Source organism: Pieris brassicae, chromosome 9 (genome assembly GCF_905147105.1).
Source record: "Pieris brassicae chromosome 9, ilPieBrab1.1, whole genome shotgun sequence".
Taxonomy (NCBI): Eukaryota; Metazoa; Arthropoda; class Insecta; order Lepidoptera; family Pieridae; genus Pieris; species Pieris brassicae.
This window is the reverse complement of record NC_059673.1, coordinates 8,462,538-8,476,409: the sequence shown is the minus strand read 5'-3', so window position 1 is coordinate 8,476,409 and position 13,872 is coordinate 8,462,538. Positions and strand designations below refer to the sequence as shown.

Here is a 13,872-nt window from a genome sequence, read left to right as displayed (position 1 = left end):
TATGTTTTTGAAATAACTTATCCGTACTTTGTGTTATTTGTTAACTTCTAAGTGCTGTTTTGACTTGAAATTTAATTACGCGAAACTAATTTCAATTACTTAAACAAACAAACGCAATGTTTATAATCATTTTTGTACGCTTAAATGACATTTTAACAGTACATTTATGCAGAAACTACGTTATTTTTATTTCAAATATCTAATGTCACTACTGTCTGTTGCGTCTGGGATATTTTTATCGATACGCGAACGTCACTAGACCGGTCAAGGACCGCAACCTGTTTGACCGGATGTGTAGGGTGGATAGCTATGAAGGGAAATTATGGATTTTTACACTTGGTTACCCTAAGAAACTTTACGACACCTAATTATACAGAGTTGTACACACATTTTAATTCACTTATTTTTTTGTTTAACAAAGTATTGCTTTGGTTAGTGGAAACTTACGCATTACTCGTGACTACTTGCTTTATAGTCTAGAATTCGACTGCACGTTTGATTGTATATAAATATTATATTTTGATTTAATATTTGTATCATATTTTGATATAAATATTAAATCAAAATATAATATTAAGAGCAGTGTTGGCCTAGTGGCTTCAGCGTGCGACTATCATCCCTGAGCTCGTGGGTTGGATTCCCGGCTGTGCACCAATGGATTTTCATTCTATGTGCGCATTTAACATTAGCTTGAACGGTGAAGGAAAACATCGCGAGGAAACCGGCTCGGCTTAGACCCAAAAAGTCGACGGCGTGCGTCAGTCACAGAAGGCTGATCACTTACTTGCCTATTTATTATAGTTTAACAAATGATCTAGAAACAGATACAGAAATCTGAGGCCAAGATCTAAAAAGGTTGTAGCGATATTGATTTTTTTAAAATATTTATATATAATCACAATTATACTTGCACATGCATTTTCATCACAATTCAAAAAAGTGATAAAAAGTAGGGAAGATGCAGCCATACTCGTACTAGTTACAATTCTTTCGTAGACTTAATACAAGCCTGGATGGGGCCGAAAATTCCTAAGTTGGCGGTGTTTTAACGTAAAACATAAATAAAATGCTAAGATTATTTCTTTTATTACAAAGATATCGGGACTCCAACGATTTTAACACTTATAAAACCAGAAACAAGCAGCGCGGTGCAGTCAGTTTTTATTTCTAAAATAGATATGGATCTATAAAATATAATTGTTACAGATAAGCGAAATTGTTTATACTCCGATACTGAAACAGTATGATAATAATACATATACAAATATCGCACAGTCTTTTGCACAATCTTAATGACTATTCTGTGTGTTATGTCTGTTTATTTGTGTATATGGTAGTAATAAAATAAGAGTTATAGAGTCCCTATAGATAGAAAAAGTTATAAGGATTTACCCCGCACGCGTGAAATTACTAAAATATACATATATTCACTATTCAGTTATTAAGGTCATGTCCATGGGTAGAGAGTAAATTAAGTTGATTTTTTAGATGAGTTTGGTTGTATCATTGTGTATAATATGCATTAATTTTTTATTTATTTATTATATAATATATATGATATTGTAAAGATAATGTATTTCTGTAAACAAATAAATACTTCATTCAAGGTAAGATTCAGGCCCAGTCTTTTACGTTAGTCCCCATCTTAAATAACCCCTTTTAAAATTATTCTTACAACTGATTTACGCAATCAGCTTGTGTCCGAATATAGAGTCTCTCGTCGTGGGAGGATACAATATTCTTTTAAAGTCGTCAAAAATTTGTTTAAATGTCGCTATATCGGAACGCAAACGTTATTACCACATGAGGTTAGAACGTAAAAGGAAAATCTAAACGATCCCGAGTTCCGTTTCATAAGATGAAACATCGTGATATTATGACTGTTTCTCTAATCACAATCAATGAGTTCGGGATACGTTCTTTACTCGCCAGTTTTCCAACCTTTCCCTCATACTGAGGGAAGACGTATAATATATAACGACATCGATGTATTATCTAGCATTTTCAGTAACAATAATCTGCTATCTAATGAACCAATTCTGTCAAAGAAACTATTTCGTAACATTTTATTTTTTCAAGTGTTGACAAGATTATGCGTATGAAATATGTGATAATATTTTTAGTACTTTGTTACTTTTTTGAAATACTTGACTTGATTTAATTATAACAATTAAATAAAAACGTGTTTATTCCTTTTGTACATATGCATTACAATGTGTTAAATTTGGGAACCGTTTTAAGTAAAAAATACCTGTGTCAGGGTTGCCAGCTCTTCCATAACAAACTTAATTATACATTCCTTAAAATATATTTATATGAATAAATAATAATGAATAAAGTGTGTAACTACATACTAGATCTTAGAAGAAGCTCCAACACTGCGTAGGGTATTTATAAACCAGTTTTTTGTCGTATTTTTAGATTGTAGACGGTGATCGGGTAGATGTTGTATGACCTATGTCCCCCATGGGGCAGAAGGTATCCAGACCATCCCTATCTCTTTTGAGCAAGCCTATTTCGCTGGTGTCAATTCAGTGATGTTCGTTGCCAAGTTTATTTTGGGCAGCCAGGTTATTGCCTTAGGGATTCCAGTAGAGAGTTTGCTTGACAATTTAGATTTCTTAGGAGTGATTTTCACACCCACTTCCAGTTTTTGTTGCATAGTTCTGTGTATTGGCGTACGCAACTTTAAGATAACTTACTCTAATATAATAAGTTAATAATAAGTTTGACTTATTCGAGAGAGAAAATGACGGTTACTTAAAGGCACTGGTGATGATAATGTTTTATCCACTTTGAGCTTCCAGCCATAGATAGAATCGAGTTATGAGAAACTACATACAGGGCAAAGTAGAGTGGCACTGTATAGTTTACAAAAAAAGTTTTTCTAAGATAAAATTTTCCACTACGCTTCAAGCTCCTTACGACAAAGAGCCGTCCCAGATTCGAAGGCTTTCGAGGAAAGGACCCTATTGAAATCTTTTGCAACGTGTATTGGCCCTCACACACGACCTACTAACGCTGGGTCAAACTTAAACATGTGGCTTTTAGAAACAAAAGCGTCTATAAGCAAATTTACCACGCAACTTTATTTCTGTGTTATTTACGAATACTAGGAATTTAAGTAAATCAGGGTTTTTACGTAAAGACTATAACAATTCTTGAAGGGCCAGCACTCGCGAGCCTCCTGGAATACCCATCACCACTCCACCCATGAATGAAAATATTCATGGGTGGCGTATCAGTTATCATGTGAACCTCCTGTCCTGCATCTCCGATAATGCGAGTGCAAATATAACCTTAATGTCTATAATTCCACAACTAAGAGTTCTTAAGGCCTTTATTGGCGTACTATGTGGACTCAGCTAAATGTCATGGCATGATTCAATTCTACTTAGGGTCCTTCAAAAGAAGAGAGTACCTGTTCTTTAAAAGGTGACTCGCAAACTTATTGAGCGATAAAAGTCGCGTCTCTGAATCTTAAGACCATGAATTAATATTGTTAAAATATTTCTGAGATACTTATTTAGCCAATGCCAATGCAAATCATTAACTAATTACGATATAATAATTGAAACTGATATTGAAGTTATGTGATGTGGTATGCTTATAGGAATAGGCTAATTCAAAGTCTAGCGAGGAATCAAAGTTAAGCTTGATTTAACTTAGTAATTGGTATAACATAAAAATATATTTTAAAAAATCAACCGAATTTTGAAGTTTATAATTTTCTAATTAGGTCAACTAATTATTTTTATTCTATAATTCCAGTATTAATGTAATATAATTTAAAATCGGCTACATTTCTGTGTGGGAATTGAAACTAAAAGTTAATCTATTTAATAAACTTTTAAAAATTGAACTACAAAATACCTATGGATATATGTTAGTCATATGATTGTGACGGCCATCAATAAATAAATGAATCTCTTTCAACTTTAGTCTTGTTAACAAATTATATTTTACCTTCGTGTCGTCTAGCCGTCAAAATAAACTTCAGTCCCAACTTTATAAAGGAGGTTGAAGCCATGGAGTATATATTCGCCACATACTCCTGCAAAGAGCGACGCCATGGCAACAGTGTTATTGATATAACTTCATTTTTGATCACCTTTACTTAAAAACTAATAAAAATGTTATAAATAAAACAGGACAATGAAGTTACTAAAGTTCCACCTTCGGTATCATCCCCCAGGCCTGGTGCTGGAGTATCTTCAAAAAGGCCTCATAAAGAATAAGGATATTGATCTTCTGGACATGAACTGCAAGTAAGTGTTTGCATCGCAATTCATTTCGGCGGTGCCTAGTTTAGATAAGATTGGGCTACAACAAGTAATTACTTTGTTCAGGTAACCTAAAATAAAAAAAAAGTTTAGCTAATAACAAGCAGACATTACACTTTTCTCCTTCATAAAAACAATGAAACTCTTTCGTCTACTTCTGTCAAATTGTGTTCACGCTGTGATGAAAAGAAACAAAGTAAAGGACTTTTATACTTATAACATATTTTTGAATATAGGGTTGCTCAAAAAGTTCATAAAAAATGACCAACTACGTGGTTATGTTGGTAAGACGGTTTTTGTAAACTAGTGTTCCTGAGTTCGTCTGAGAAGTAATATTTCCGTCATATTAGCAGACACAAAAGGTCAAAGTCAAAGTCCAATCTTTATTGCATTCCTTATGTTTATACTTTGCAGGTGACGTTATAATTTTGTTACAATATAGACCTTGGTTAGGCACAACAATGTTGGGAGTGGGTATGCTTTATTAGTTCTATTCTTATTACCATGCCTCCTGCTGATAAACTACAAATCTTTGTTTTTAATTTATTTTATTATTATTAATTACTTAAGATTTCATGTGGAACATGGTGTAATGGTTGCAGCCCCAACTCCCAAAGAGTGCCGGAGAATTTAATGCCAGTTCTTCTATTCCGTTCTACGCCCTTGATTTGAGAACTGGCAGTAAATGTAAAATTAGAAGCATTTCATATACATTTCTGTTTTTGACGTTCATAATTGCGCACGCATGTACATTGCGCTACCTATATGAATAACGGATTTTGAATTGGATTTTATTTTTAATAGTATAAGTAGATACGTTATTTATTTATTGTTGCTCTGGCTTCTCGTCGCGACAAAAGATTATGTACTTATTATATACTATTAACATTATTAATAAACTTAACTTATATAAATAACTTAAAATATATCAGTCAGGTACTCTGTTACGATGTAATAATATTTCTTATACAATATTCCTTTATTAATTTGATTTTCAAGTGCTTTGTTTCAGTCTTTAAATATTGCGGTAATTCGTTATATGCTTTATTAATTTTAGTCCGGATGTATTGTAGTGAGTAAATGGTTTTTATGTCTTCCCTATAATTATACATATTAGGATATTTACGTTTCCAGTATCCAGTCTCCATAGTTTCTTTTTTTTAAATAACATATAAATAACTCGGTTGACTCGCGTAAACCAGGCGAAGTATGGACTAGTTATCTTCTTGAACATGTTACAGTACCGATATTCAAGAATTGGCAACGAAGCTCTATCAACGCGAGGTTCTGATCACAGATGACGTTAGGAACCAACTGGAGCAATGTTTGGAGACTTTAAAGAAGCGAATCGAGCATGAAGGCCCAATGGGCAAGAGGTTTTATATTTACAAGACATTGGTCACCCACATTTTGCCGCTTACCAACGTTTGCTTTGATAAAATTGGAAAGAGGTAATTTTACCAAGTTTTATGGCCGTCATAGCAACACTCATGCTGTAGTACTTCTGATAACTGGTGCTGTTTATCGTTACTAATAAATTATAATAAGTGAACGCGTATAGCATCGGGACAGATTTGTAATTTGAATATGAATATAAAACAATGTGTGCGTGCACTAGTGTACACACGTAAGAAGTGAAACGTCTTTATGACTTTTTTTTCGAAAAATTATCATATGATCGTATGCAACTTTACAGAAATTGGTTAAATAAAGTTAAATTAGATAGTTTAACAAAAGGCTTTTATTATCATAGAATACAAATAATACAATTATTAAATTTTACCTTACTTACTAATAAGATTATTACAGAATTTCATTAATTTTAATAGATTTATTATTATCTTTGTTATCGTTATTATATATTTTTGTTATTAATGGCTTCGAATCTCTTCGAATCAACCGTGGTAGGGACAAGAAAAAGATAGCACGTAACGGGAAATTGTGACGCGTAACCCAAAAATGTGACGGTAATTTTTTTCCAACACCTATAAAGAAATTTCACTTCAATAATTGTGATATTGGGGAAACACCTGTTTAATTCCCTTCAAGGTTTCTAAAAAAAAGTGTAGAGCAGTATTGGCCTCGCGGCTTCAGCTGCGACTTTCATCCCTGAGGTCGTAGGTTCGATCCGCGCATTTAATATTCGCTCGAAGGGTGAAGAAAAACATCGTTATGAAACCGGCATGCCTCAGACCCAAAAAGTCGAATATGTGTATCAGGTACAGGAGGCTGATCTCCTTGCCTAATTACTTTGACAATTAATCATGATATCATATTGACATGATACAGAAATCTGAGCCCTAGACTTAAAAATGTTGTAGCCCAAAGGTATTGATTTACTTTATTTATTCAAGTATATGATTTATTTTACGTTATTAATAAGGTTTCTCGAGGACTGAAAGCACAATCACAATTAAATAAAGAAATAATAAAATAGCACATAATGGATGACGGGATTTCTTCTTTACACATATTTCTATGTATGTATTTATTTGCAAAACAGATTACATAGATTAACAATATATATAACAGTAAACAAGTAAGTACATTTACAGACAAAATATATTTAAAAAAAATTAAACTAAAGAAAACTGAAATTTGAAACAGCAAATAATAATTAATATTTTAAATTACTGTTTAAACAAAATCAGAGACTTCCCGCCTCTTCAAAAACTTCCTCACATCTTCTATGGTGAGGTGGATCATATCAATTTTCTCATAGTTGGTGTCATAGTTAGATAAAACCCGAAACATTGGCGAATTATGTAGGTACGAGGCACATGGAACAATTTTATGTATCTTGTCGCGTAAGGAGGAGGGATTTTATGAGAAATTAACGACAACAAATAGGGGCTATCTATCCGCCCATTAATAAAGGCATGTAAAAATAGCAAGTCTTGTTGACTCCACCGACGTTCTAGTGATTATAACTTATGTGTCACATACACATAAGTTATGTATACTTTATTATATAAATCAATTAAAATTATTAAAACTTGTTTAATAGTTGTAAAGTTTTATAATAATTGTCTTATACTTTCAGATGTTTGTCAGGAAGTTACGACCGGACCTGTAAGGTTTGGGATGTGGATTCAGGCCAAGAATTGAAGACGCTCGCTGGTCATCAAAACGTTGTCTATTCTGTGGCATTTAATTTTCCAGTCTGGTACAGTTTTATCATTTGATAAAGTAATTTTCAATGAAGCATAGAATAACTGGCACTGAAATAAAATGACATAGGCATTAATGTTATTTTCAAACAATTAAATTTAGATATACACTTCAACTAAGTTCTCGTGTTATATATAATGGCTATTTTATATCAGATAAAGTTCCTTGACTGTAAGACATGGTAATTCAAAATTGCGTTTTCAGCAATCGCGTAATAACAGGATCTTTTGACAAGACGGCTAGAATCTGGAAGCCTGAGACGGGCGAATGTCTAGCGACATTATGGGGTCACACTGGCGAAGTGGTTGCCGCCCAGTTCAGCGCGAAGGGAGATCATGCAGCCACTGGCTCTATGGATACCACAGCTAAGCTTTTCGACGTTAGGACTGGTGTGTATAAATTTGATTTTGAATCACCAACGTATTTATTTTGTGATATTTTCCTTATCGTGTAGATTTTTAGAGTCCTTTTCCTTTTCAAGTTAAAATCGCTAGCGCACATTTGTAGGTAGGTAGTCACATGTATGATTTGTCAAAAAAAGTATTGCTAGTTCTTTTGAAATCATAAATTAATTTCTGGTTTTAATTATTTCTCTGTTTAGGTTAATGCTCTCAGGGCAGCTATTACACAAAATATTTAACACTGACTTTTAGGTACGGAGGTCAACACATACACTGGTCATACAGCGGAGGTGATAGCTCTACAATTTGATCCTAATGAAGGACAGCGACTAATTACAGGATCTTTTGATGGCACCATCTCTATATGGGATACGAGACTTAAAGAGTAAGTTCAATATTTATTTATTTATTACAGAAATACATATATTATCCTTACAGTCTATGCCAATATAATTATGTTGAGACACATTAAATAAAATATAATAAAGTACATATTAAACACATAGTATACACAATATCGCTACTGTGAATGCACTCTGCGAACGTATAATTATGTCAATAGTGTCGGAGACAGCATTCAGTGGGCGCAACGTCCTGGATAACGGGGATCTGTGGAACAGACTGGTTCTTGGTCTTGCAAATAACCTAGGCCTTCGCCATCGCACATATCTCTACCTACCTACAGAGGTACCTACAAAGAAACCAAGTTCTTGGAGTACGCTTGCGTTGCACACAACTCAAGACTTTCAGTACCTAGTAGGCCGACTGTAAGTCCTGTCTGGTTTCCAATTTATTGTACCCCACCATCCCTAAGACAAGTCCCTCCGGTCGCACCTTAGGATTTGATGAGTTTCTATTATGGCCACTATATTGACGATCCGTGCTTCCATATCCCTTATAACTTTATTTAACTTGGTTCGCAAGCCTAGCGTTTTGATAATAAAAAGAAAACGTATACAGTTTGGCTACCGATACCAAATCCATTGACTGCACCCGGTGTTTACAGGCCATGCTTCCGGTAATTATAACTTTTCATACCCCGATTCCGATATGATACAATAAAGAAGACATATTCCTTTGCTTTTTTGGACTTAATCTTAATAACCTTAGCATCCACTTCCATGCCACATATTCATTTTATATACGATGTAAATTTTTCCTCCGTGGTATCTAAACTTAATCGCCAGTTATGAAGGTGCTGCACGAATTATCTCAGGATTTCTAACATTGAGTACCGTTTGCGAAGAACTGCAATGTTCTGCACCTTTTTTTGTTGAAGATATTGTTTTTTGAGTTCCTTCAACTCCGTTTGTGTTGACAGACATACTTCCTCCATAATATGCATTTGCTTAGTTATCCGATTGCTTTAGAACCTCAAATCTAAAATCCCGGAACTCCGATGATAAAATAAAATCGTATTCTCGTCTCTCAAACACCTCGTCTGCTGCTTTTGGACTAGATTATATTAATATGTGAAAATATAGATCGTTTTTGCTAATATTATTTTAGAAGGCGTTTAACATCGTTGTTGATACTATTTATGAATGGCAGTATTAAAAAAATATTTGTATCAATTTTTATTATTAATTTCGAACGCGATATAGTTTTTTTTAACACACCATCACGTTTAAGCTCCTGCATATTATATGTTTACGAATGGCAATAATTTTATAAAATTCCACTTATTAGTTCGAAGAAAATCTAATCTTCTTAATATATTTTACAGTCGCGTATCAGTACTGAGAGGCCATGATGGTGAAATATCCAACGTCCAGTTCAACTGGGACAGCTCCCTCGTAGGATCATCTTCCCTGGATGGGAGCGCGAAGCTCTGGGACGCCAGGAAGACAGAATGTCTTGCAACTGTCGCGGAGCACACGGATGAGGTACGGACCCTGTGCCAATGTTAATATTTCACGTGCCTTCAATCAATTGTTCGTATCATAATTGCATGGATGAACGTACTCTGAGCTTACGCGAAAGGTAACGCAATGTGCACTTATGAACGTCAAAAAATAAATTCACAATGCTTCTAATTTTACATTTACTGCAAGTTCTCAAATCAAAGGCGTTGAACGGAAGAGAAGAACTGGCAATAAACTCTCCGCCACTCCTTTTAATCGCCAATTTTTTTTGTTTTACTTAACGTTTGTAAGGAACTGCAACCATTACACCATGTTCCAACATTACATCTTAAGTAGTAAATAATAATAAAATAAATTGAAAACAAAGATTTATCTGAGATTGTCAAAGTTCCTCTATCAGCAGGAGGCATGGTGAAATAGGAGCACGCAGTTACATTCTCGTGGGAACATCAAGCAAATACATAGTTGAAATCACTCAAATCACATCATTCACAAATTCAAGTACGACCAGTCACCACAAGTAGCACCCGTTCACGAGTATCACGCATGGCCAGCCATCGGCCCCCTCGTTTACTTAACCTTTTTAAGCATTGCTTGATTTGGATTTTTGTATAGTCAATATGTGTTACGATAACTGTATTAAATAAAAATAAGACTGGCTAATTTCCTGGGGTAGTGTAAAAAGAATTAAAAATAACGCCTGACAAAATAGTGACACAAACTTTACAGTGAAACGTTGCTGTTAAGACTCGTAACTCGTATCTATGACCCACATGTATCAAAAACGTATTGATTTCAATGTATATACCCATAGACATCGCTAATCCCCTCAAAGCCTTTTTATAAATTATTCTTAAACAAAAGAAGTTCAGACTTTGCGCTTAGCTTGGTATTGGGTAAGTCACGAGTCCGAGAAATCTGTCCTACATTTTAAAAGTAATTGATCCAGCAAATCGTATCTTGGAAAAATAAAGAAAAAAAACTTCTAAAATTTTAATTAAAATGACACTTTCAACTGTATTAATCTAGTTTACAATACTTACCTTTTGGGTTGCTCACTCGTACTGGGTCGCTTAATCTCAATTTTTTCTTACTCGGGTACCGTGGGTCAAAGGCCTTTTTTAAATAATTTTAGTGTAAACTGATAATTATTCCTAGGTGCTAGACATCTGCTTTGACTGGGCTGGTCAACGCATGGCTACATCTTCTAGTGACTGCTCAGCTCGCATCTATGACGTGAAATCGGATTTCAAGGAGCTGGCTGTCATGAGGGGTCATAGGGAGGAGGTTTCTAAGGCAAGTTTTAACGGTTTTCTAGTTCATTCAGACAAGTTAATCACAAAATAAAAGTTAAAAAAGGCAGTCAGTTTAACCTGCATGCCACATTGTTGGTGGTGTATAATAATTTAGAATGACGATCTATTGAGGTATTAGGATCTACATAGGCGAGTGTACTAAATGTCGCGAAAACTAAGCTATAGACTTATTCCTTTTAAATTTATATTTATGTCAAACATATTGAAGGAACAGTAAATGTTTCAGTCAAAATTAATTAAGTAGTTTTTGAGATATGAGAACCCATAGGTATTTTGATATAGGTAGGTAAAAAAAAATCTTTTTTCCGTTGACATGTAGTCATTTTATTTTATCCAAACATGTTGTAGGTGTGTTTCAGTCCAGCTGGTGGATGTCTTTTGACAGCTTCAGCAGACCGCAGTGCGAGGATATGGAACACTACCACAGGCAACTGTTTGCAGGTAAATCCAGTGTTTTTTTAATCAAATTAAATTATTGTTTAACACTGTTAATCGTATCATATAGTTAGAACAATAATATAATGGCGGGACTTGCCAACTCGTTAATTTGATTTTCTCAAGCATTCAAAGTTTTGTATATTCCTTTTTATAGTAATATAACCATTATATCCAGGTCCTCTCCGGCCACTGTGGGGAGATTTTCTCGTGCGCGTTCTCGTACGCCGGTGATGCTATCATTACAGCATCAAAAGATAACACATGCAGGATTTGGCGGTGACTGGAATGGTGGTTCTATGACAAATTATAAATTAACAATTTTAACACGTCTGTCTCAGCTAACAAAACGCCTGAACTGATGTTTATAAATTGTAACAAAGGTGACGTCAGCTTTGTAAGAAATACCGCATTATTCTTCAAGACGGTTGATCAAAAAACAAATTTAAATGAAAAATGATTGAACGACCAAATATTAATAGAACTAAAATTTCAGATACTAGAACGTATAACATACTTATTGAGTGTAATGAACAGTAAAATGTTACTATAAAAAAATGTGTGCATGTACTTACACACGTAAGAAGTGAAACTTCTTTATTGTCTTATTTTTCGAAAAATGGTCTACTATATGCAACTTTACAGAAATTGATTAAATAAAGTTAAATCAGATGAAGTTTAACAAAGGGCTTTTATTATCATAGACATGAATACAAATAATCCAATTATTTCATTTTACCTTATTACCACTAAGATTATTACAGAATTTCATTAATTGTAATAGAATTATTACTATCATTGTTAACGTTATTCTATATTTTTTTTATTAATGGCTTCGAATCAACCGTGGTTGGAACAAGAAAAAGATGGCGCGTAACTGAAAAATGTGACGAAGTGAAGAAGTTTCACTTCAAATATAATTAGATGCGTACAAGTTTTCTTTACATACACGCAAACTAATCCCCACCGCAAACAGTGTTAGTGTGTGGACTAAAGTAGATATGTAACTGATGCACGTAATTAATGTTAAACGGTCTATTTATTTATGTTATTTAAATTATTATCCTTATACCGATAACTCACGGTATTCGCAGAATGTATAAAATTACTAAAACATAACTGTATCATAAACCAACACTTGTGTAGGGTAAGATTCACAGACACGTCTTTGACATACAGAAGCCATACAAACGCTAAGTCTCGACTCTCTAACTGGGTCCAAATATCAACGGCATTGAACATTTTGTCTATGATCAAAAGAACAGACGCAAAATGTATTGCATTTTTTATATTTATGGTACAGAAAACAAGTTTCTTATGCTGTTGTTTATGGTAACCACTAATTTAATAGATTTAATATTGTTAAATAAATTTATATTGAAAATAATCGTCTCGTTATTGTATCATAATGATACCTACAATATTAAATGTAATTGGAAGGCGACTTGGAGCAAAGAGTACCGTGGATACGTATTCCTCATCCCTCCAAAGAAATTGATATCAAATTTATGGCCTATTTAGAAAAAGACCGTTGTACGACAGATTCTTCTTGGTTTTGTTGCGAAATGCGTTAGGCATACCCTCGTGGTAAAGGGATTTGTGGGACTTGCTGCTGTGCATACTTACTTTAACCACCACATCACCAGCAATCGCCCGAAGCAGGACACGGTAACAGCGTAGCCTTGTCAGTAACCCGCCACGCGATGCACCAGCATAGCATTACTGCTGGTGTCAGTGTTACTTTGTGGAAAAATGGTACCGAATTTGAGAGTCATACATAGAAACTACATATCTTCATGCTGTTCCATATATCAAGCTGAACCGTGGCTATGGGTAGCGAACAATAGGTAAAGACATCTTTCTAAAATTTGCTGTAAATATTATACAAAAAGTTGTTAAATAAATGCTGAATCATCATGGATTCCAATGCTATTTAATAAAGTTATACATATACATAAGTTATTTAATACCTCTGACGAAAATATAGTCGGGGAAAATATCTATGAAAAAAAATACTTACGGAAAATTTATAGATAACAGCAGAATTCCACAAAGTATGTATAATAACATCGTGCATCACTGAAAAATTACTCATAAAACATAAAAATATACTAATTAAACAATTGAGAAGGTTAAAAGTGTTTTATAATAATTTAAATATTATAAAATACTTGTCTCGCAACGATAAGCTAAAAATATTTTAGAAAATGTCTGTAAACATAATTGCAATAGTAACGAGCCACAAAAGCAAAGTTATCGTATTTCGTATTAGGTCCATCCTGTGTATGCGAAGTTCAAATGTCAATGATAAGACTTGTACTATCGCGTACAAAATACAGGTATTTAAAAAATCTAATTAAAATGAACCAATAACGACAAATGTCAACATTTAGCAATTAAA

General features: G+C 33.9%; 1 protein-coding gene and 1 long non-coding RNA gene across 3 annotated transcripts; one reads left to right on the top strand and one right to left on the bottom strand.

Annotated features, from left to right (window-relative positions):
* The first annotated feature begins 4,070 nt into the window (after positions 1–4,070).
* Positions 4,071–12,133, top strand: LOC123714316 (dynein assembly factor with WDR repeat domains 1). 2 transcript variants are annotated; one of them, XM_045668537.1, is made up of 9 exons: positions 4,071–4,268; positions 5,525–5,734; positions 7,327–7,449; positions 7,659–7,843; positions 8,108–8,240; positions 9,582–9,741; positions 10,879–11,016; positions 11,385–11,477; positions 11,650–12,133. In XM_045668537.1, exons 1-9 carry the CDS (start codon positions 4,156–4,158, stop codon positions 11,752–11,754), a joined length of 1,260 nt encoding a protein of 419 aa, XP_045524493.1. In that variant the 5' UTR covers positions 4,071–4,155; the 3' UTR covers positions 11,755–12,133. The 2 variants fall into 2 exon arrangements, with proteins under 2 accessions (XP_045524493.1, XP_045524494.1); XM_045668538.1 differs by lacking the exon at positions 5,525–5,734.
* Positions 11,672–13,556, bottom strand: LOC123714317. Its single transcript, XR_006754292.1, has 3 exons — positions 13,492–13,556; positions 13,098–13,211; positions 11,672–11,768 (listed from the first exon to the last, which is right to left on the bottom strand). It is a non-coding gene; the product is annotated as an uncharacterized LOC123714317 (long non-coding RNA).
* Positions 13,557–13,872: the final 316 nt, after the last annotated feature.

Coding starts and splice junctions, on each gene's coding strand:
- LOC123714316 (XM_045668537.1), top strand. CDS start 4,156: ATGAAGTTACTAAAGTTCCACCTTCGGTATCATCCCCCAGGCCTGGTG. Junction 7,844..8,107: donor GCTTTTCGACGTTAGGACTG/GTGTGTATAAAT, acceptor ACTGACTTTTAG/GTACGGAGGTCAACACATAC. Junction 9,742..10,878: donor TCGCGGAGCACACGGATGAG/GTACGGACCCTG, acceptor AATTATTCCTAG/GTGCTAGACATCTGCTTTGA.